Source organism: Adelges cooleyi, unplaced genomic scaffold, assembly GCF_023614345.1.
Source record: "Adelges cooleyi isolate 19-005CV unplaced genomic scaffold, UGA_ACOO_1.1 ACOO_flye_CR_arks_rails_tigmint_CR_PRNA_1, whole genome shotgun sequence".
Taxonomy (NCBI): domain Eukaryota; kingdom Metazoa; phylum Arthropoda; class Insecta; order Hemiptera; family Adelgidae; genus Adelges; species Adelges cooleyi.
In genome coordinates, this window is record NW_026095751.1 from 4514387 (window position 1) to 4539652 (window position 25266).

Here is a 25266-nt window from a genome sequence, read left to right on the forward strand (position 1 = left end):
ATTTAGAACTTTATCACAGGCACAGATAACTGGGGTATAGAAAAAAAGAGTTTCAACAGTCAAAAACAATAATTATGGTGTTCCAGTTTTAAAAATTGACCAATTTATTAACACATACAAATAGAATTTGTTTCATACTACATTTTGTACATACGATTATACTTTCAAACGCGATTATAAAATATCTCTATTCCATGCATTTTTATTCGTTTGAATGTAATTTAAAACATTCGTGACTAAAGAAATGCAATACAACAATATATATATGAGATACTTCTCAACAGATAATAATCTCAATAGTGGGTTTCTTTTGACGAGACTTATACCGTTACGTTGGTACACACACAGTTGCGACATCCGGGAAAACAAAACAGTTTATTTATGCTCACAATTATTTTCAAAGTTTATTTGGCTAAAACGCATATAATATATATGTATGTATGTATGTATATTATAATTTATAAGTGTATATTTAAAAAAATATTGCGCGTAAGCTAAATAACGCGCCGTTAAACATTTCTGGGTAAAATTTGATAGTTAAATGAAGCTACGGCTGATCAGCGGCCGCTAGTACCACAAACGAGTATTACTAAAATATAAAATAATACATAATATACAACTATTATTACTATTATATTATTATCATTATTTTATTATTATTATTATTAGTAGTAAATTAATGTATAAAAACACACACACACGCGTTGCTAGTGTGTCGGGTTGGTATATAAAATTTGTTTTCAACAACACATTTGACGATCTTGACTGAAATGATGGGAGAAATTTGCAAACGTTTCAGGTCTGTAACAAAAAATAAATACCGTCATTAAAACAAAATGATTAATGGTAAAAAATTGATTTTTTTTTTTTAAATCTTGGTGGGACAGCGAAGTGGGAACACAATGCGATACGGCCAATTTTAAATCTGTGACCACCTCGACTTCATATTATGATCCCACATCGCTGTTCTAGGTACTCTAAATTGGTAAAATACCTTTGGTGTAAGATATCTATGTCCATTGTTGCAGATGTTTTGTCGTCTTCAAAGCATACCTGTAAACAAAAACCAATTAAATTATAATCACAAATTACTTTTCAATAAAACAGTTATATGTATAGTTTAATATAGTATAATAATATAATTCAATATTTCATATAGCCGTTGTAACTGTAGAAAACGTCCATATGAATGTTTAACAAAAATCTAACTGATTTTATCATGTTATTAGTTAGTGGTTAATTTTTTTTTTATATTGAGCTACATTTCTTGTGATATTGTTTAAATAGTTGGTTATTTACGTTAAAACGTCAATAGGTATGTGTAATATATACTTATTATAACTACAATATGTTTAAAACATACAATTTGAATGCGAGAGAATACAATTTTTTAGGAAAAGTTAACTTTACATGGTGACTGGACAATACTAATTGTTATTTGTTATTATTTTCTAGATGGATATATTTAGTAGACAATTCAATTCAATAAACCACTCAATTCCTAAACTATTATAATTTCAATACAACTTTATTGGTTGTACTAGCTACTTATTACTTTAGCTATTTAATAGTAATAACAGATATTGTAGAACCGATAGTTTTTCTTCAAAGTTCGGACAGTAAGATAGTATTCTTACAGCTAATTTGTACTTCATATATATATATATATATATAAATTAGAATCTCTAAAGAAAAATAATATGATATTTCCAATATTGTTATTATTATTTTTTTTTTTTATCGAATGTAAGTCGTATTTGTACAGTCTACTCGAATATGTAAATGTTAGCTATACGGTATGTCGTGTGTACTTTGCATGTTTAACTAGGTACCCAATTATGCAAGACTTACCCAACTGGACGTGTCGTATTGCTGTCTGGGCAACGGTTCTCCGGATAAATCTATTAGCGACACTTCTTTGACCTCTTGAGGCGCCGTTGTTGTCGATTCATCTGTAAAGAAATGATAATAAAAAAATTATGCACGGCAAACATTATTGTTGTAACGCGGTAATAACGACATCAACCCTTTGTAATGGCTATGCTCTTGTGTGTATATGCTTTTATCATTATTTATACATACATTTTTTTTTTTTTATTAAACAACGTACGTGTGTGAAAAGTGAAATTGCATTTTATTACACACTAATCGCACAATGGACGACAGCGACGAACGCTGTTGTGCACTGTAATATTATTTTTATGCTTTCGCTTTTTTTTTTTATTAAGAGCAGCTACATAGGAAGGGGGTGGGTGCAAAATTTTGTATAATCATACTTTTGTATATTTACACAAAAGCGAAAGGCGTCCACAAATCGTCGTCAGAGAACTACAGTGTGTTTTTCTCTTAAGGGAGAACAAATTCATATTTTGTCTATCTATACTCTCTACCTACCCTTTAAATAGATACCGTCTGGTCCTGTTTGGGACAAACTTGTCGTGGACAAGCATTAATAACGCACCGCAAAGCTGTTGTTTCTTTTTTAGCTAATATTTCAAACGTTGATGGCACGGCCCAGACGTTAGACCTTTATGGCTGTACATGAACGCATCGACCCAATATCAAGTTTTTTATTTATTACCCTCCATTTTAACTACTTATGTTGTAGCAAAAACAAATACCAATGAACTCAACGTCATTACATTTTGAACGCTAAAAAACCTTAAAATGTAATTCAAGAAAGTCAGCATGATCGCATTAGCATGAGATATAATATAATATTGGTCGCAAACTTTTAAGATAACAACTTAACTCGAAGACGGTCACGACTATAAGTTTTTAAAACATTAAAAAACGATTTGTGTAAGATATTATTCTTAAACGCACCACTAATAATAATCAAGGCTGAAGAATAAAGTTTATTTTAAATTAAAACATTTTTCGTTAAACCATAAAATATCATTCGTGTCATTTGTTTGACTTGGGAGTTATTCAATAACTGCTGGCTGTTGTGGACGCCACTTGTTATCCACTTAAAATTCAATATTTTACACAACAAAGAAGACTCGTTAAAATACGATTTCGTCATTTGCTATTACAAAGAATGCCGCTTATTATGAACATATGATTTGGCAGCTACATTTTTCATACAAATTTAAAGGATTAACATTATGTATACAGTCAATAAGCTATCAGTATAATCTTGATTTCCATGCAAGCGAAATGATGTTTTTGATTTACATCAAGTTAAAGTGACGAAAAAATAAAAAATTTTAAAACATCAGTATTATCCATTCAGCAAAAAATTGTTAATATTCTCAAAAATGTTGTCAAAAGTTTGTTGATATTTTAAAGATATTTTAGCAGGAGATTAAAATGTATTAAAAAAATATATATATTTAACTGAAGTTCTATTCTTAAGAAAAAGATAAAGAAATTATATTCTATTTAAATTGTTGGTAAAGCTTTACTAAAAAAAGCAAAAATCTCACTTTTTTTGTAGAAAAACATTATTATGCGATAGTCTGCTAAAAAAATGAACCTCCAATAAAAAAAAAACACTGAACCGTGGTGTTAATAAATGTTCAATATAATATTATTTCAACATTTATTTTTGCGAACAATTGCCTATGCTGAACGCCGTTTCATTTCTTATTTATTTAATGAGGTTATTTTTTTCTTTTGGGGGAGGGGGGAATGATTATAATTAATTTTTAATGACTCTACGATTAGTGCGATTTTAAATATTTTTATGAAACGTCTGATGTGTGTCTTTGTGACAACCAGAAGGTATAGGCCGTTCACCCGAATTTTTATGTGGTATGAAACATAAACATACAGAAAAACCACATCAAATATCGTTATTGCTGACAATGTTATAATTCTACAAAATAATATATATAACGAGCATAAAGGAGCGGAACAAAAACATGAACGTTCCGAATAAATCATGTCCATCGCATTGGTAACAACCGCCTGCCCATGTATTTAGTATTATTACCCATGCATCGGATGGACATAAATAACTATACTCCGGCACAACTCTAATTTGTTAAACAAAACAAATAATAAAATAAAAAACATTTGACGTCTTGTTTGTAGAATACGAACAGTTTAGGGCTTCGTTTCTAGATGAAAAAAAAAAGTTGTTTTTAATGTATTTCTGATTACTAACATATTAGGGAACTGAATACTGTAATTCAAATTAGTTTTGTTTTTGAAATAAACAACGTTTCGGAGTATTTAAAAACAAAAAGGTCACAGCACGCGACCGCCAAAACTTTACAGAAATTACTTTTTTTTCTTAGTTAAACAAAACGTATTCGAACGAAATTGTGTCATTAGCCCGCCGAGTCTCAGAATTTAGTCAAGTCACGACACCATTTGCAATTTCCTTCAAGTTTAAACCCGTATAAGAGTAATAAATGTTCTGATTAACATAGCGCGGGAAATACATGAAACTACTAATAATAATATAATGGTGTTATATTCCGAGACAACGAACTCACAATAAATTTAGCTAATAAATTTTAGAGGAAATGTCTGTCAAAACTCAATAATATAACACTACAAAATAATCTATTAATTAATAATGAATAAAAAATATATCATGTATATGATGTATAATTCGAGTACAAGCTTTGATTCTATCTTGTCGCAAACTTTGAGCAAAATCAAATTGAACTTAAACTTTGATGGTATATTCCTTGAAGCTATTTAAATTCTTAAAATTATAGTCCTTAAAAAGTGGTAGTTAAACTTATGAATACATCAAATACTTTTATTTTCAATGTCAAAATATAGTATCACTATTTTAATAATTCGTAACAGATATGTAGTTTCTTAAAGAATAAATGAGGAAACCAACAACCGTTATTTTTTTAAATTGTGTAGAAACCCAATAAGAGTCATCAAAGAAAAATCCCAAGTATTATAAAAAAAAATTATCTCTCGATTTGCCTGTTTTGTTTTCTTTGAGTATCCGGTTTGCGCCAAGACTAATGAACGGCGACTGAGCACTTACAAAAATAATTATAATAATACGAAGATATTGTTATAAACGAATAAAAAAAAATCCAGAAGCCGCTTTCACCGACCATTAACAACGTGTCACTTGTCAATTATGTTATTATTATTATCAATATTACACCTACTTGTTTGATCCCATATAGTAATTATAATATATATTATAATGTAAGAAACAGGAAGAAAATGTAGTGTAACCTTCGCGACGCCCGGTTCCGTCTGATAATTAAATAACGGTGACATTAACAAAATTTGCGTTACGCCATTAAAATACCTTCGACGCGATAATCTTGATTAGCCCACAGAAGAAAATATTATCTAAAAACAAACGCCACTTATCTTCTATTTTATGCACTTCCCGCCGTTCCTTACAGCATTACAGAAGCGAATTCTACGGTTTGATCACGTCAATTTATTATCACATAATAATTAGATTAAAATTCATGCAATTTTTAGATTATATTTTTTAACGCACAACATTTTTTTGAACAAATTATAGCCAATTTAATAGTGAAAAATTACTTTTCGGTAAAGAGGTATTGTAAAATAGGTTCAGATTTTGATCATTTTTTATTATATTACAAAAAAAAAAAATGTATAATACAAAACTTTAAAAAAATTGTCATGTTCAAACTGTTATTATCAAATGGACATGGTGGTGACGGTCAAAGGACATTTTTGCCGGAAAACGGAAACCCCTGACATAATTTTATTATCATGGCTACAGTAAATAATGTGTTGCTATTAAATATGAAGTTGGCCTTTTTTGATTAAAAGTACAGCTGTAATATATACATAAATACATGTGTTTGGTCCCGGGTAAAAGGGCTTAAGTCAATTTTTCACAAAAAATGTTTTTCCCATAGATTTAAAAATCTTGATTTTTGCTGATTTTTTTTGGTTCAATTGGCAAATAATTGGTAAAATTGACTTAAGCCCCTTCTACCCGGACTAAAGATATATATATATATATTATACATATATATTTGATATTGGTATTCGATTCTTCTTCCCTAACATATTATTGTTCACCTATAATAGATGGACTTTATGTTTTATATTATTTTTACCTTGGATGCGGCGTTCGGCCGGTGGTGCTTCCGGTAATTTGGCCTGGACGACTTCCGGCTTCTGCGACTTGTTGGCGTATTCCTTCCAGACTTCGGGCACCGAGCTGATGGTCTGACTAACGGTCACGGACATGCTTTGCGCCTGCACGGGTACATTAAGGACAACGATATTAATTACTATAAGAACACAAACGGACCGATAAACGATGCGCAAGGACTTGGCGTTGCGCAATCGCGGTAGACGGGTGGTGCGTATGGATCGACAAATTAACTGAAATCCACGGCCTTCTTACCATTTTTCGTTTGGCGCAAAGAAAAGCGTGGCATTCCGACATGGTTTGACCGTTGGCCGTGACGACGAAGGCGAGTACGTTGCTTTGGGTCGGATCGGTAAAACAATGAGACACCCTGTTGTTAAGACAAAACACAAAACGAAAACTAAGTCAACCGTATTAACAAAGGTACTGCACAAGAGTGCAATCTTAATTCGAAACTATAGCACATTAACCGTATAGTATATTAGCCAAGATCTTAAAGGTGTATAATGTAGGTCGCGTGTATACTTATGGGAACTATAATATACCTTCGTTAGTAGACGTTTAATTACTGAGCCAACAATTAGTAAGTGGAAAACGTCGGTTGACGATATCATATTAATAATTATAACAATCCCGTGGGTTTATTTCTCGGAACTAACGAATGTATGAAAAGTCTATATGTGCTTAAGTAATCTATTATAAGACAATAGTCAATAACTATTAACATTTGTATTTATTAAGTAAATTATCACACTGACACGATTTTTAAAGTGTACACTTGAACAGCTTATATACTCCGTTTAACTCTAATAAATAATTTTATAAAGCCGTCGAATTCAATAACATTACAATATAAGTAACCAGGGTAGGTACAAAGGAGGGGGCTATGGGGGCTGAAGCCCCTCCTCTATGTACTTGAATTGTACGCATAAAGTGTAATTTGTATATTATTATTATTTTTTTTTTTTTACTATGTAAGTCTTTAACTTTATGACTATTGCTTATATGTATTATGAGTGAATTTTTTTTTCTAGCACCACCTCCCTTCCTCATTCCTAAATCCGCCCTGTAAATAACAAGTACATATTTTCTATTTTTACAATTGCATGGCCGCCATGCCATGGCGTATAGTTTTCCAATTACTTCCACAAGGGTCAACTCATGATTTAAATATACCAGGTTATTGCATATCTACCCTCTCTTCCTAACATTTTCAGACGCAAAATAAAAAATGGCACCATAACGGGCGGCGTTCTTATTGGTTTAAATTTATAGACTGATAAGCTATTTTTCTTTTATCAGCTTACAGTGTTATAAGCCTTACACATGAATAAAATATAAGAAATTCTAGTTTTTAATTTGGATTTTTTTTTCGATTCGCATTTTATAATTGTCTATATATTTATAATGTGAAATAAAAAATGCATCTAAATAAGAAGAATGAACAAATAAATAAAAGTGTTTATAGTTTAATTATTATTAGTTGTTTATTAATTGTAATTATCATTTTCCGGCTTGTTCGATTAATTTTTATCTTTTTTTCTTCTATTTCTTTTTCAGTTTTTGTGTGTTTAAAATTGTATTTTGTTTTTCATGACAACTAAGATTCATTTTTTTCTTTTCTAGGGGCTCTCATAGGTGGTATTAGTAACTTGTATTGGAATAAGTATTTTTTAATTGATACAATTGTAAAAATACAATTTTTGTTTTCAAATTTGCGCGGGTAAATATCGGCTAATAGGAATGCCGCCCGTTACGCTGCCACTTTGTGAAAAAATGAGTGGGGATAGAGTGGGGATATGCAATAACCTGGTATATTTTAATCATGGGTCAACTGATCTACTATAAATCAGTATATTATTTTTCTTCGGGTTGTTTGTTTTGTTTTATTGAAAATCTGCGTTTTTTAATGTCATAATCTAAATGATAATTATTAAAATTACTTTGACATCAACTATATATTACCTTTCTATCGGCGTATCAAGCAATATGTTTTTTTCGTCACTAGTGTCGGTTACTTTAATGCCTTGCGTGTTTAAAGACACCGTTACGTTTTGTGGTTTTCTTTTACTAGCTTTTGCCTGAAACAAAACATTAATAATTACATAAAATACTTTACCGGTTACTCGAAAGTCGTTAAGACTATATTGAGAGCAAAAACAAAAGTAAGACAAAAATGTCAAACGTCGAAAAAAATTTGCAAAATCAAAACAGTAAAGATTAACCGCGTTTCTAGAAAAAAATTCTTATCTCCAAACCACTGACACACAATACCTACAGTTATTATTATGCTAAGATAGTATAGCGTTTTGAAAGTATATTGACTTATGTCATTTCGTTAGTGTTAAAACGTCACACGTTCAGGTACACACATAAAGGATCGACAATAATTGCTACTAAATGTATAACAGCGTTACCTATAACTATTTTAGCTTTGCAAAATTTCTTTCTTTTTTTTTTAACTTAATAGGGATATTTGTATGTGACCGAGGCAAATATATACCATACTACTTGGTAGAAAAATGTAGTTACAATAACGCATCGCATGAATTTATTTTGGAAAATAACGCACAGATTCAGGTACGAACCCAATAATTTAATAAATCATCTTTGAGTGTATATCGTACACTATTTACACTTAATGATATCATTTGTAGTATTGTTGATCCAAGTGTAATGAACCACTGTACCCGTTTTTCTCTATGGCAATGAAATGAAATTTATGTCGACAATAGGTACGCATAATATTTTAGAGTTAAATCCCGATTTCTAAATCCTTTTATTTTGTATGCTACCTTCTACCATAATTGTTTGTAGTTATAATGACATGTATAACAGAAAATATAAGATTCGAGTGATCGAATACAGCATTTTTTTTTTTTTTTTTTGTAAGAGATAAGCACAACAAATACCATGTTATCTTCCTGAAACGATTGACAGAAGTCAGTTAAGGAAGAAAAATCGTCAAACATGTTTAACTCATTAAATATTTTGATCATTATATTTTCATATTATTTCTATTTTAAATATAGTATGTTTTTAATCTTGTGTAATTTAATATAACGACATTCAACCGATGTACCGAAATAACAAGTATTAAAAGAATAAATGCTATATTTTAACTACTTAATTAATGTAAAAATAATGACACGCCATCAAAACAATCTTAAGCGAGCACAGCCAAATTAGAGATTCTAGGAGAATTAAGTACTACTAGTAGCCACCTTACAGGATGAATAATTTACGAGTTACGACCAACAGAACATTTGTGTTTCGTTGAAGTATAGTTGTTGACCGAGTTACTAATGAAGTGAGAATGTGCATTTTGTACAATTTGTATGAAAATATAAATCTGGCATGGCTTAACACAAAATATTACCAGTCTACAATTAACGTAACGCCGTGGGACTTATTCCAAGCTCTCTTATGTGTTATGACTTATGATGTACTAACATCTTGTCATCCGTTATGTTTTACAAGTTCAATAAAAGACTCGATACATGTTTTGTTTCTTTGTTTGTGTATAAATTATCATGACGCATTACAATAAATGGTAATGAAAAAAATAATCGATATATTACTGAAATATTTGTGTAGGTGGCTATAATGCGTAATAACATTAATATGTTACTAACATTCTATAGAACGTATTCGGATATTCCCGTTTTATGTTCACACGTTTAGGTATGTAATTTCAAGCAATTAGGTACCCGTGACTAAAAAAAAAATATCACTAATCTCTTACATCACTGGCGACACAATGCATACATGTACTCGGTAGTTCTTATGATCGCACACATGCGTTTCAAGTAGAAAAATCGCCAAAACAACGATTTGAAATGGTTAGAAGGCGTTGTGTAACAATAATTCCACTGGTCTGGCATTATTACTCCTTCACGCAACATGCAAATTTTCACATAATGCATTATTTACATTATTAATTGTGGGTCTAATGAAAAAAAACCGCCTCAATTGTTTTCAAAATAATATTATACCTGACATTCTATTTTTTTTTTTTTTATATATAAAAATTAATTTTATTACGGTTATGATACCGTCAACAACGATCCCCGACAAAATATTGTGTAGATACACATAAAAATGTTTCTACAGTATATCCACGTCATCAAATTAACACTGCGATAATAATTAGATTTAATAATGGGAGTATCATAATTAATTAAGTTGTTTAAATTTAGTTCATGCAAATTACTACATTAAATCTTCCGCGTATTTGACCCATTAAATATAAATATGCCGACTTCAAAACGGTTTATATTTAAACTATAATACATTATTATCAAACATATGTGTAGAGTATGAAAGACATTTTTAACAAATGTGGCCTATTTATGTCTGTTTTAATTACTAGAGTTATAAAAAAATAACTACAATTATATATTTGTTTTTTATATAATATTGGACATTATCAAGATAATAAAAAATTTCCTGTTGATTGAGTTTAACTATACTAGTTTGGATTTATATTACATACCAAGTCAAATTACATAATGACATACGCATTAACAAAATACAATTTCAATATTCATTGTGTTTTTGCCATTTGAAAACATTTATAACTAAAATAATAAAATATTCAAAAGAAAATATCTATCATGCGATGAATCCAATGCAAAATATATCTCAAAAATCCTAGTCTAAATAATATAAGTTGAGATGATCTAAATATTCTTAAGCCTTGCATTTAAATGCATTTCTTTAACCAGGTTATCTTTCTTTGGTTATTGACTTCTGTTCGAGTCGATTATAATATGTACACAAATTACAATATTAGTATAATATTGTGCGTATAACATTATCATCAAAAGAACGCAGTTGATGACGTCGCGTTTAGAGGTTAAATCTACTTGTCATAGTGTTAATGACTTCTGTGATTTTTCATTTCTTAAGGGCACTTCTCAGGCGTAGACAACGCAACGTATACGACAACAAAAGTTAATATGCCGTATATGCATACTACAGTAGATTATGGCAATTAATAATTATTATGCTCGTCATCGATTAAAGTGTTTGAATTCGACATTGAATTTTCGACAAGCTTTGTTCGTGCATCATTTTAATTATTCGTATCAAACGATTTGGAAAAAAATCATCTCAAATAATAACGCAAAAAGTAATAGATCTGCAATTTTTTTCACGTCCTTCACTTGATGTAAATTATTTTTTATTATTAATGATGGAGAAACGAGGACCGAGTCGGTTGTTACATCAAATTATTGTGATAATAGTTTAGATTGTAATCGAATACTTCCCTGTTGATTTTTTTCTTTTTTACTAGGTATATATATTCCATAATATTCTATAATTATTGACGTTCGACAGCGACGAAATAGGGGGAAACAACCTAGATAGGTAAATATTTATTTATACCTAAACACGACCGCGTAGCGTATGTACTAGTTTATTCTAGATCTGGGGTCTTAACGTTTTAATGTTTAGAAAGCAAGTACGGTGTTTTTTTTTTCCCTACTATTAACCTGCTAACATAAGTAGCAATATTATCAGGTTTTGTCACGGTAGTTTCAAAAAACGATTGTTTTCAGTGTTTCGAACCAATTGAAAAAATAACACGTGTATCAAATGGTTACATTTGGGAGAAAAAACTTTGGACCCTATTGCCGTGGTAGCTGTTGCCTAGTTATTTAGTATGCATATGGAAAAACTGCTGCGAGCGACAATATTTTTTCCAACCTAACAACAGACGTACGTACAGTATCACACATTCACGGTGTATTGGTTCAACTGCGAATCGACCTCGCACTGGTGTCATCGTAAAAAGCGACACAAGTCAGCGCATAAAAAAATTGTTTTTAAAATTATTAACAAAACGTCGCTTACCATCACCAGGATCGTTTTAACGGATTCGGCGACCGCGTCGGCCACACAGGCCACGGGAGTGTTGCCCAAGTATTTAACGTCGTACGTGGTCATGTCGTCTTCGACACCTTCTGCGGCGGTGATCGCTGTGTCATCGTCGGCGTTTTGTTCGATCGCCAGAGTTTTGTCTTCGGATAATTCTGAAAGAGAATAAAAAAAAAACACCGCAATCAGTATAAAAAAAAATGGCAAATAGCCAAATATTTTTATTTTTTTTTTTGGGGGGGGGGCGGAGGTCTGACAAAACACACAACAATTAACGAGTCTTTCCTATCATTTTTAACATAATCAAAAAAAAAAAGGGGAAATGTTATTATCGTTACCGTTAGTCTCAACTGAGTTGTAGAATTAAAATTTTAAAGCATATTTAATGAAGCTTACGATATTAAATAAACTACTATTATGGTGTATGATCCGCTTATCGTGTACGAATAATTAATTGCTTCAACGTGTATTTTTTTCCATCCGGTAAACGACCCGACAAGACAATACAGTATTAATGAGTAATGAGCCAATATTGTTGGACATGTGGAGTAGTAATTATTATTATTAAACGTACGCAACCGTCGTTTGTTCTTCAATTAGTCCCAATAATACAAATAACTTAACGTTAAACAAAACGTCAGACTATATTTCATAAAACGGATGCGTACAATCATCCTGCGATTAACATATTTTTATTAATAGTATATTATTACTTATTGTATTTCATTTTAACTAAAAAATGGGATCCATTCGCTAACTTCAGCATTTGTCTGGTTTGAACTTGGGCTTAAACATTTTCATTAGAGTATTAACTCTTGGCGCGTGCCATAAATGAAATAAAAAAACCTAAAACTTAAGGATAGTTTTTGTGCAGTTTTAATTGCAGCCCGATATTATCCTACAATAAACTACTACTCACTTATCAAAATAGTATACTGACAGAGCCAAATTATATGTATTTATTCTTTTACTACCATATACGATAAATGCGCAGAATTCTTAGCAAGAATTATTATTTAACCGTATAAAGTAATATTGCCAGTAAATGCATCTATCATAGCATAATGTTGGCTTATTGATTTCTATTGTAATATAGGAGAAGCAGAGACTCAAAACTTGAGAGTGGAACCTACTTGACATACTGCGATGAAACACCGCAATTGTTGACAAATGACGTATACTACGTTTCCGGTGTTCTTATTTATTATTTATCTTTTCTTTTACTAGGTTTTTTTTTTAAGTTTATAAAGGTGTGTAACAATTAGCGTATTCGCTTTGCTTTTCGACAACACGGTTAAACATCTCGCAATCGACACACTATTAAAAATGTTCAGGTATTTTTGCGTTGTGTTTGTGAACTCCATTGTGACGGTTTTAGCTAAGTAATTGTACGTATCAATATACAAACACTGACAGGACACAAAGCTCTTTGTACGACTCCACGCCGTAAAATAGTAGGGCTATGTGCCAAACCGCTCTTCACGCGAGATAGAATGTAATATATTATACTTTGATGCGCATTGTTCTATTTCGGCCGCCTTTCAATTAGACATTGACCTAAACCGCATCATTCTAGTATACCTATTATACGGAATTCGACCAACAAGGCAAAGTCGCAAATGCGTTTTTCATTCTAAGACAACTCGCAATTACCGTTTATGTGAAATTATTGATTTTTTTATTAAACCAAGGGACGGGGTTTGATTTTTATCGTTTGGCGGTTCGGGAAACCAGCAGAGTTATAAATAAATATTTTGACTTGGATCCAATATACGCTTTTTTGGAATAATTTTTTACACGACACAAAGTGCTTTGCATTCTTTGGAGAGCGATCAAAAAGTCACACTACGCAGCGCTTTTTATAAAGCTATTTCGACGGCTGAACGTTATAATTTATATGATATATGGATACATGTATTATGACATGCAATAGCCAACGCGTATAGAAATAATAAAAACACCCAACACGTGAGGTATACGCGTTAGAATTTTAGAATGTCAAAGTTTGACCTTCCCACGGCAATAGTAACATTAATTGTGTTCATTTAACAATATTGTATTACACAGCGCAAGCACGCCGCCGAAATCCAAACTACTATTATATATTATTATAATTAAATGGGAAAATACATCTATTTTACGCGAAGGATGATATCATCCGTCAGACCACTACATAACATCTCTTTGTTTTTTATCTGGCTTAAATCTAGATACGACTTCAGGGTAGATTTCATCCGTTAAATTGAATACAATTTATTTCCACTCTTTTCTTCCAATTGGTTCCAGGTAATCAGCAGTACTTTTTATCTTTTGTTTTTATGTCACACGTTGTAAGAAATTCAAGAAAACAAACTAAAACGTTTTATAATATTATATTTATAAGGACATTTTTTCTTTAGATGTTCGCGAGGCTGTCAAGAACTCTCTTCTGCCACTGATAATAAATATTATTAACAATTCGAAATTTAACAAGCATTCGGATAAAATTCTGTTTTTGTTTTACCTGTACTTGTCAAAATAATTCGACAATCAAGATCGATTACTATAAAGAAAAAAAACTATGAAAGTTTCACGAATCTGTAAAAAAAAAAAAAAAATACTTCGGCATTGTCGATTTAAATTAATCCTCGCTTTCCATTCTCTCTTGTCATTATTCATAATATTATGTACGGCAGCCAACGTGTTAGGTAGTTTTATGACATGATACCAATTTTGTTTTATCGGTCAGAAACATTTATATAACCTAAATACGCCGGTACTTAATAAATTATATAAAAAACAAATTCCAGCGCAGTTGGAAAATTATTTTTCTAATGTAGTCGAGCATTCTAAAACATGGCGTGTTGTGAGATGTTAATTAGGTGGTCAACCGGCAATTAATTTTGTAATGCCGAGGCGGTTTTCCCCTTCAACATAAGTATTAGTTACTATTTCATTTATTCTTGCAATTAACCCAACCGTCTTTGAAAAATATTTACAGAGTTTCGAACATTTTCGAATAAAACTAATCATAATATAGCCTAATACAATATAATGCGTATGCACAGTGATAAATAGTTTTATCATTGTTGAAAATCCATAACGAAAATTGATAAGTGATTTCTGTTTGAACAATACCAAAACTTCGACATCGAGATAACGTGAATAATTATAAAAATATATTTTCTTATTATTATAATATTATGTCGCCTGTTTACCATTCTTCGAAACGATAGCCGATGCTATTAGACGAAAACGTTTAATAGTTGGATCGTTAGGCGCTCGAGAGAATAACACACTTTAACCAAATTCTCAGTCCGAAAAAGAACTAATTGATAATTCTTGAAAAAAATTACTGTCTAGTAAAATTTTAGTCACTCTATATGTACAGGACCCGGCTAGAGTTCGTTAACATACTCGACAGCGTTAACGCGAACTTAAGCAATCATTTGCTTTTGGGGTTTTATAGATACCATGTTATTGTCTTCGTAATTCGGTACCTGCCAAGTTTTTAACAAAGCTCTTTAAATTTGATAGTATTTTATTGTTACCATATTATATATAATGAGAATTTTTAATGGGAGTTCAACTACATTAAACCAGAGTACAAACGCCGTACACCACCTCCACACTTATAGTCACAGTTTAATGTTTATTATAGTTTTCATAAATAAAACAATTATACATCCATATTTTTATCAGCAATAATCAATATTTGTTAATGCTAACGTCCATGGATCCTATTGTCTTTCAATTCGACTTATTACTTATGCACTATAATTGTATCAATGTAATCTGCTCATTAATTTTGTTGGTGGCAGCTACACATATTACTCGGAATGGTTTGCACAGCCTAAAAACTTAAAGTATTAAAGAATAATTTTGTCTTGAGTTCTTAATATTCTCTAGCACTTTTCACTTAAGGTAAAAAAATAGTGTATCAAAAATTTAAAACTTACTTATTTATTATAATTGAATGGGTCATTTAAAAACCAAATAAGTCATTAAATTTTAACTTTACCTACAGGAACCACAAAATACTTAATTTCCTACTCCAGAAATATAACTTATTTTGCATTTTTACGAATTTAAGTATTTGTTTGTAGGATCTGCACAATTCATAATTCATAGTTATAATTATTTAAATTAATTAATACGAAAAATATTTCAATTATGTTGTTTTTACAATGAATAAAAATGTATCTATTATATAAAAATAATATTAAAAAAAACAAAATGTGTATGGTAACATAAGTTTTAAAATTCAATTTGGAGGGTCGTAACAAAAAAATTTAATTTTTGCAAAAAAACACGTAACTATATATATAAGTATCAAATTGGACGAAAAGTAATTTTTTAAGCAATGACATGTTGTTTTTGAAATGACCGGTTCAATTATTGTATTTAGTTATATTTTGTTTTTTTTTCACGTAATCATTTCCAATGTTATCTATTTAAAATATGTTTACTCTACGCAAATGTGACACAAAATAAATATTTTTGCCTTCCGCTTTACTCACAACAAACTCAAATAAATAACTTTAAATAGGTTATACATACATGTTATCCTATTGCGCTAATACACTCATGGCCTTGAAAACTTAACGCAACAAATAAATGTCCAGTATTAATTAAATTTACAGTTCAATTTTTTTTTTTGCAAGTGTAAAAATTTAAAAAATGGTATATTCAAGTAAAAGAAAACATCACTTTCAATAATAAGTTATTCAAAATCCGTGCTATTTCTTTGAAATAAAATGTCGACCCACCAAATTATGCTGCCACCCAACTGTCCTGGGATTTCGTGTCCAAGCACTCGAGGCGATATGGCCTATGGAATCGATTAATGACTTTTTAACGATACAACACCGCACAGCCCATTTTTAAATAAAACACAGCGCTAAATTATTTTTAAAACTATTTTTGAAACGGAATTGTAGATAGCGACAAATATCTAGAGACCTATAAAGTGTTCGAAGCCGATAAAATATAGGAAATATCAGTTTTAAAATTTGCCCTTAAGTTACAACTCGACAAATAGCATTCATAAATTGTCTGTACTTCTGTACCGCCGTTTTATTATTTCTGTCAGACCCAAAAGTTTATCCAAATGAAATGTCCCCAATGCCCTAAATCGTATATCATAATCATGCTACCGACCGAAATCTAATCGGCAAAAAGCCAGACATGAATTCACTATACATATTATTACACTTACTGCGCTGTACTCGAATACACTCTCTAAACGACTAAAGTTTAACGGGGACATATCGCACGATCCACTATTTGTTGTTTAAGGATTCGTGTGAGATGTTTAATATAATAATACGTGATACCGAATTTTGTAGTATTAAATAGGAATAAAGAAAACTAGGTCTACGAAAAGCGTTTGAAAGTAAACTCTACTGCGGAGTTCACGGCTGACATTGGGGCTAATAGAAGAGCTTTTAATAATAATTATTAGATGTGATACTACTTAAATAACTAAATAATTTAACGCGTAAATTATAAACGTCAAGGATTCTACAAGATTCGGTTAGCCTGTAGAGGCGTGGACTTGGAAAACATTAGAATGAAAATCTTCTGCCGGCGAAACCGGTCATGGAAATCTGGTCAATTAAATAATATGTAATATGTATTTATTACTGGTGTTTAATACTAATTGTATTAATGATCTTTCGACCCACGCGTGCAATCTTTTTTTTATCAATTCATTTCTAATCGAGTGTATACAATGTTATCTAAATTACTCCTGACCATAATACGTACCAGTTAATGTTATTTTAACACAAAATGATACATTTACGCAAAATCGTATATGTTATTGACATTTCAATATCACAGTCTATGCGACCCACTCCCGTTTCGTATAAAATCCATAAATATATTATATAATATATATATATATATATTTATTACAATTGTTGAATTTTGCTGTTATAATAATAAAGTTGTCTTGAGTTCTCGGTGTTGTTGTTTCAAAATGAAAACAGATAACTTGAATTATTAGTAATAAACGTTACATAAAAAAAATGCGCGTTATTTAAATTAAAAAAAAATATTATCATAATTTCAATTAAACGCGTATTAATGAACGGTCCAATGAAAACCGGTATCGTGTGATTCGACGGGTTTCAGTTCATTGTCTTTTTTTTTTGTTTTAACTGCGCACTCGAAGATCTGTCGCAATATTTGCACACTAAACGTTTGTGCGCAATTCCCCTTCGTTAAGAAGTAATCATATTACAACACAAACGACCTTTACAGCAAATGTCGAATCTTCTAAAGCTGCATCTTCTACACAGGGTTAACGAACACGGTGCGCTCTGGACGCGCGCGACTGCCACAAGGCGATTTTCCGGAAATTAGTTTTCCAAAAAAAATAATAAAATCTAATAAAAATGTGGGAGTATGTACTATGTGCACAACGCTCTACAAATGTTAGACTACTCGTATACGATTTTATTAACCTTACTTTATTTTCAACTATTATGGCAATAAGTATAGTTAAGTAATAAATAGTAGAACTCAGCAAATTTGGCAATTATAAATACAATTTTTAAAAAAAATGGTCTGTGTTCAATTTAGTATTATACTCTTTCAATTACAACCAAAATTATCGATTTTTTAATTTAAAAACAGTGGCATAACTTTTTCTTAACAAATATTTTAAACAATGATTCCAATTATAAATTATAAATTAATTACAACTATTACGAAAACTGACGTTTACAATAACTATTTAGCCTGACGGGTAATCATAATTTTTTTGTGAACGGTCATTTCTAGCTGTCTAAGTTTAGAAAAAATAAAATTCAAACAGTTTTGGATTTAAAAAAAAAAAACGTATTTAAATTTAAGTTTTTCTATGTTTGGACGTAACAAGTTACGATTGTCTACATAAAAATTATTATTACGCTTTTAACAGGTAACCTTTGACTGAACTAATCATTTCAAAATCTTAAGAAAGCCAATGTCCTCCCCGTTGGCTTTATTTCTCCACATATCCCCATCACCCCTCTCTATACTCATAGTCACCCTTTGCATTAAACATCATATATTTGTGTTTTGTTAAAATGTATTTTAATAAAAACTATAGTTATTCCTGCGTTTAAGTACATTATATTGTGTTTCCATTAATACATCTAACCATAATATTATGAGCACTCCCAGTTTGAATGGACAATAAGAACAGCTGATGTAAAGATTGCACTGCTTTTAAATTATTCAAAAACAAAATCGTTTAGAGGTAACAAAGAAGAGCCAAGTAGTACAGACTAAAGACTTTACTCGAGTTTCGTGCCGTTATTTTTAACGCTATCGATTAGTGTTATAATCGTTTATAGCGCCAACGCTAGATTTTTTTTTAAACTGTAATTTTGCAAGGGTATTATTTCGCCAAACAGCGTATAATAGAAGTTTAACACGACTGGGAGGTATCTACCCATATAATGTTGTAACATAAGGGCTTTGAACTTTTAACCTCTCCCGGGGTGGGTCGTTTATCGCATTATTTACACACGAGCAGTAAATAATAATAACAATAATAATAATCGTTTAACCTAATCTAACCGTACACGGTACAACCAGTTTTCGATAACCCGCCGCAGAGTTTTTTGTTTATAGCGACGACTACTTGTGTTTTATTATTATTCTCCACACAAACGTAATTTTATGTTTTTTTTAATACTCGCTAGTCCTATATTATAATAATAATATAATATGGCCGATTACTCGCCAATAAGTCTACCTTATCCGCGGTTCCCGTCAACCACGGACACTTATGGACGACAATGGTAAATTATTTACAAGTATATTATTATACACACCAATGGACCGAGAAATATGAAGTAAGTACACGATTCACAAGTTGTACGTTCAATTGCCCGCTAACACGGCGTACAGTGTAAAATCTAATATTATAGCGTTGCGTTGGGTCGAAAAAAAATATATAAATTATTATCTTATATACATCCGTTCGACCGTGGCAGATTTTCTCCTTCCCTCATTTTCTTTCTAGAGAGACAACCCAAATGTATAAGGAGACACTATTTTCGAGATAACGCCGGTTCCTCCTTAGAATGCAATGTTTAATGGTCCGACTCCTTAATTTATTTATTGTTTTAATTTAATAAAACACCATTATTTTTGGAAAAATTCGATATCGGTCAAACATTCGAATGGATCCGGTGAGCCCAATTCGATGCGTTTACCCCGTCCTGTTTTCATGGTACACCAAATAAAATATCGGTCACCGGCGTTTTTTTTTTTTTGCTATTTATATTTAAACGTTTTATCATTAAGAAATTCCCAATTTCTCTCAATTGTTTTCCAACCAATTTCATATTGTAATTGTCGTCGGCCTACAACGTTTGTAGTTATTGTGTTCGGCGATTGGGAACATTTCATCTCATAAAAAAAAAAAATGTAATCTAGAACAGTCCGGTTTCTAATCGATTAGATTAGGTTTTTGTACGATGGTTTAAGGAAATCCTTGCGTGTCCCGTCCGGTCCGATTTATCCAATCTACGTTGAAACGGATAAGATGCCACTGAAAATCTGCACAGTAAATAATAGCCATTATGTACCTGCTTCTTTCAAAATTCCGTGCCCTATCTCTAGCGACAATTTAACACAGAAAAAGTTAAAATTTAAAAAAAATACTATCGACCATTGCGCACATTATCTGCAAACAACAAGTGAAGACTGCACATTAGTCTTCTGCCGTCTGTTATATTACGTACATTATGTCTCATCGTTATTTTTTTTATGCACCGAGTTCGTTGTTTACACAACTTTTTTTTTTTTAATTTACACAACAACAGACAACACAACCGACTAGCTGAGAGAAATATTAATATAAACATTCAAGTATGACTGTACTTCTATTGTCGTAGGCTGTAGCTACTGTTGCTGTGCGACAATTTTGTTATTTGAGCTCTTCATCAGCCGATAGCGGAGTTTTATGAGTTTAAAAATGGTAATTGGTCTGTAATTAAAAGATCCCAGAAATAAATAGGAACTGCAAGATTGGTAGAAGTATTTAACTACTTGAAGCAATAATAAGTCAAAGGTTTTTTTTTACCATTAAGTTTTGCTTAAAAAAATTGTTTTATGATAAAAGATAAAAAAATTACTTATTAAAAACTCAGTTGACTAATTTAGGTTATTATAATAAACGTTGTACCTAGTGCTAGAACCCATTAACTGTCTTCAAATTGTCCACGCACATTAGTCGTATTATCCAATTCCCACACAATTATCTTGTCAACAATCGCATTTAAAGAGGATTTCCCAAGGTTCACTAGGGTCTCATTCACTTTATCAATGATTTTATGGCAATCTACTTCAAAGGTGAAAGGCGCAAAAAAATGTCCGCCATACGCTTCAACAAACTTATGGTAAGGTTTCAAAACGTAACACTTAAGTTAAATAATATTCTGGTCAGATGGCACTGCTATCCTATCCCTACATTATTGAATATTGTCACTGTATCTTTGTCATCAGACTTGCTGATTATACATTTGTATAGATTGTAAATAAATAAAATTGTTTAATAAAAAAATTATAAGTTAAATAAACAATAGAATATAGGTACAAACACAAATTAGATTAAAAATAGTTGCTTGCTAGCTAAAGAAACAATGCAATCGACGTTAGTTTTGTTGATTATTTGTGACACGGAATACATTTAACAACATTACAAAACCAACTGACTCTACGCCTATTCTTGTGAGGACCTTGCTTATAGTTAAATTCTTTGTTTATACATTTTTTTTCTAATCGCTTAAATATTATTAGTTGCATTAGTAGCACAACAATACTACATGCATCCGCGCAAGCTCTTGAGATCACTCCAAATTTATAGTGCGCAATAAGTGTCGAGTCGAGTCTCGAGAGCTAAAAGAGCTAACTATAATTCTATGTGTAATATTAAGCGATTTACTACTGTAAAGTGACGGACGATTATTATGTCATAATGATAATTGGAACGCATAAACTAATGCAGGAAGTAATGAGAGATATCTGTCTGAATCGAGTTTGATTAACCGAGAAGTGCACGGTGCAGTGCTATAAAATATGTAACAATTAATATATAATACATATTTATTATTATAAAATGTGCGTCTACGCTTCTAATAATAAACCTTCCAGTATTGCATTATTTGCGTTTATTAAAATCGATTTTTGATACCTATACTTACGTAGACAACAGTCGTTACATAATTTGCTAGAGTTGTATTAAATACCTACACATGTAAGCGACAATACCTAATAATAATAAAAACGGTCAATTATTATTCGTTATTATTATCGGGCGACTACATGAAAGCAATCGACTGTACAATAATAACAAGAGTAAAAAATGAAGGGAAAAACAACTGGTGGTAACCAAATCCGATTTTCTATTTTGTTTGCATTAGCACGATTAACGCATTAGCGCCAATAATGATATGTATAAAGTATTAGTCACTTGGAAGCATCAAGTGCATTTTTCAGTTTGAACGTGTCATGTGCACAAAAACAGCAGTTCTAATTTTATATATTTCACATAAAACAGTCTAGCAGACGATAAATAATAAAAAAAAAACTAATTATTATAAAATAATGTTTTCGACAAACTACCGATCAATATTGTTTGATAGTTGAAATATTCGTTTTAAAAAATCATTGAACAATTTAACAGCAGTTTATGACAAAGCTATATAAATAAACTATAAAATAAAAAAATGTAAAAAAAATATTTATTGAAATTTATTTTTTTTTATGTTTAAAAATTAGTGAAATTTTGGATATATTATGTTAATGACCAGCTTAATTTTAACCTATTAAATAAACGTTATGACCTTCTCAAACAATTTGTGCAGTTTACATATGAATTGCAATTAACCAGTAATTTTTGTTTAGTTTTCGGTAGTGAAAAACTAAAAAAAAACTGTTAGTAGATTTATTGTAGTAAGTCTAGATTTTTTAATTAAATAGGAATATTATTATCATGCCTCATAGTAATGAATTAGCAAGACGTCTTTACGTTTTTTTGTTATGTTAGAAGTGTCCCTTCTGATTAAGACTATTTTGGGGTTATGTTCTTAAAATATAATAAATACTAAATTACATTTTCGTGTAGGTTTTATTTATATTTTTTCTTACGATTTACTGTTTATTAAAGTCTCAAAACCATTTAACTTAAACATGGCCAATGTAAACTTTATACAATTTACACGAGGAACTAAAACTTTTTTGTTTTGAACTATGTATTTTTGGTAACGTTCTCAATCTTTGTTTACAAATGTATAGGTTTGACAGATTTATTTACAAAACCCATGGAAATCTGTCAAATCTACTTGACCCACACACCACTGTAGCAAAAGTAATATTTATCAATAATTCAACATTTTAAATGCCTTATTTATACTGACAAAGAAGTTTTTGGGTATGGGCCTAAATATTTTATAACGTACCGTTAACAAAATAACACTCGAGGAAGAGCTTTGTCGCATAAACCACGTTCATCTTCTCAAAATCTCTGAATATTTCATAATATATATTTGTGAAAGAGTTAAGTTTGTCTCAAACAAATAAACAGGTTTCTTGGTCGTTGATCCCAATTTCGCGGCATAAATAAATAATATATGATTATAAAAGGTACTCGTGATTCTAAATTAATAATTACAACATGCGTTATTGATTTATAAAATATCTAGTTAAAAGACAAGTTCATAAAAAAAAAATTACGATACACGCATTTATAAATAATATTGAGCTATTCAAGGCTCCAAAATTGCACTATAGGCTAATAACGGAGAATTTAAATTTAAATTTATATTAATACAAATTGTCATAATTATCACATGGTGCTGTAATGTAATTCAACAATAATTGTTGTTATATCATACATCGAATAATGTGAGAGTCAGAGATATAATTATTTTATTGACATAAGGCCGTAGGTCGCAATAATGCAATACCGTTATTAATGTCAGTTACGAATGAAATTGCAAAAATATAATAGCCTGGCCAATACAAGAAATACATGTGCTTATTTACAATGTACAGTGTGATTATTTATTTATGGAGGAATACGACGATTACAACACTATAGGTTGGACATAACCTAAATATCGCTGGACATACATTTGATGTACCTACATGCACGTCATAATAACAAACTTTCAAGCGTAACACACCAATGCTGTGGAATGTAAACCGTGAACGGAAAATAAACTCTGCCCTTATCGCAATACAACCAGTACGGTAGGTCGGTGCCTTATATAAAAGCTAAATTTATATTATTAAGCCGTTTCACACGGGCATACGGTTAAAAATTCATATTATAGATTACCACCTGCCCAACTTTCCTATGCCTATACCGGTTATTATTAGTACCTACCGAGTAATGAGTATAAGTTCCTCTGTACGCGACTTTAACGTCGGCCGTTTAGCTGACCAGACCAGATTCCTTTTCGGTAAATCCGCAATATTATTATTAATATAATGATACCAATTAAATACAATAAAAAGCAACAAAAAAAAAACTTACTCTTGTGTTTCGAATTTCCTTTCCATATGGACTTGAGCGACAGCGGCATGACGACGGTCGGTACGTTTACTTTAATAATAATAATAAATATATTATCTATTATATTTTATTATACTATTTTCGATAGTATTAAAAAAATAAATTATACTATTATTATTATTTCGGCACACGCGAAAATACAAACAACGGCGATTGTGATATTTCAACCTAACGTGTCTGGATAGAAACTATTTTTTTAATTATTATTACAAAATTTGCAATTACAATTTTTTCGTTTTTTATTTTAATTTTATTTTAACGCCGTCGACATGCATACGACCGAACAAATGGAACTCTCACCGCACACTGCCACACGCACGTTACATGAATAACCTAACCGTCGGTCTCAGATATATCTCTCTCTCTCTCTGTCTCTCTCTCACTCGCACAGACACTCTCTCTCTCTCTTCTTATATTCTGTTCCCATTGCGTTTTTCGAGTCGTTAGGTACGCCGAACAGCTGTGGTTGTTGTTGCTAGGTAGTATTTTCTATCGACAAGTCAAATTAAAAAAAATACACGGTCTAACGTTACCAAGCGACGACTCGTTTTTGTTTTTCCACCGACGCGACTGTTAAGATCAAATAGACTTTATACGAATAATTATTGCAGTACCGGATTGGGGAAAAACGAGCCACCGGGCCTAATATAGGTTTTAGCCAAAACTCTAATTTTTTTTAGTGCGATAAAAGTTAAGAATATAATGACCGACCACACAGTCCCGCTGTGCCGTGTAAAGGCTAAAAAAAAAT

At 31.0% G+C, this 25266-nt stretch overlaps 1 protein-coding gene across 1 annotated transcript; it reads right to left on the reverse strand.

Annotated features, from left to right (window-relative positions):
* Positions 1 to 139: 139 nt before the first annotated feature.
* On the reverse strand, positions 140 to 24835 carry LOC126834394 (low density lipoprotein receptor adapter protein 1-like). Its single transcript, XM_050566282.1, has 8 exons — positions 24477 to 24835; positions 11933 to 12111; positions 8039 to 8154; positions 6329 to 6443; positions 6036 to 6177; positions 1852 to 1952; positions 995 to 1053; positions 140 to 801 (listed from the first exon to the last, which is right to left on the reverse strand). Exons 1-8 carry the CDS (start codon positions 24523 to 24525, stop codon positions 741 to 743), a joined length of 822 nt encoding a protein of 273 aa, XP_050422239.1. The 5' UTR covers positions 24526 to 24835; the 3' UTR covers positions 140 to 740.
* Between the last annotated feature and the right edge of the window lie 431 nt (positions 24836 to 25266).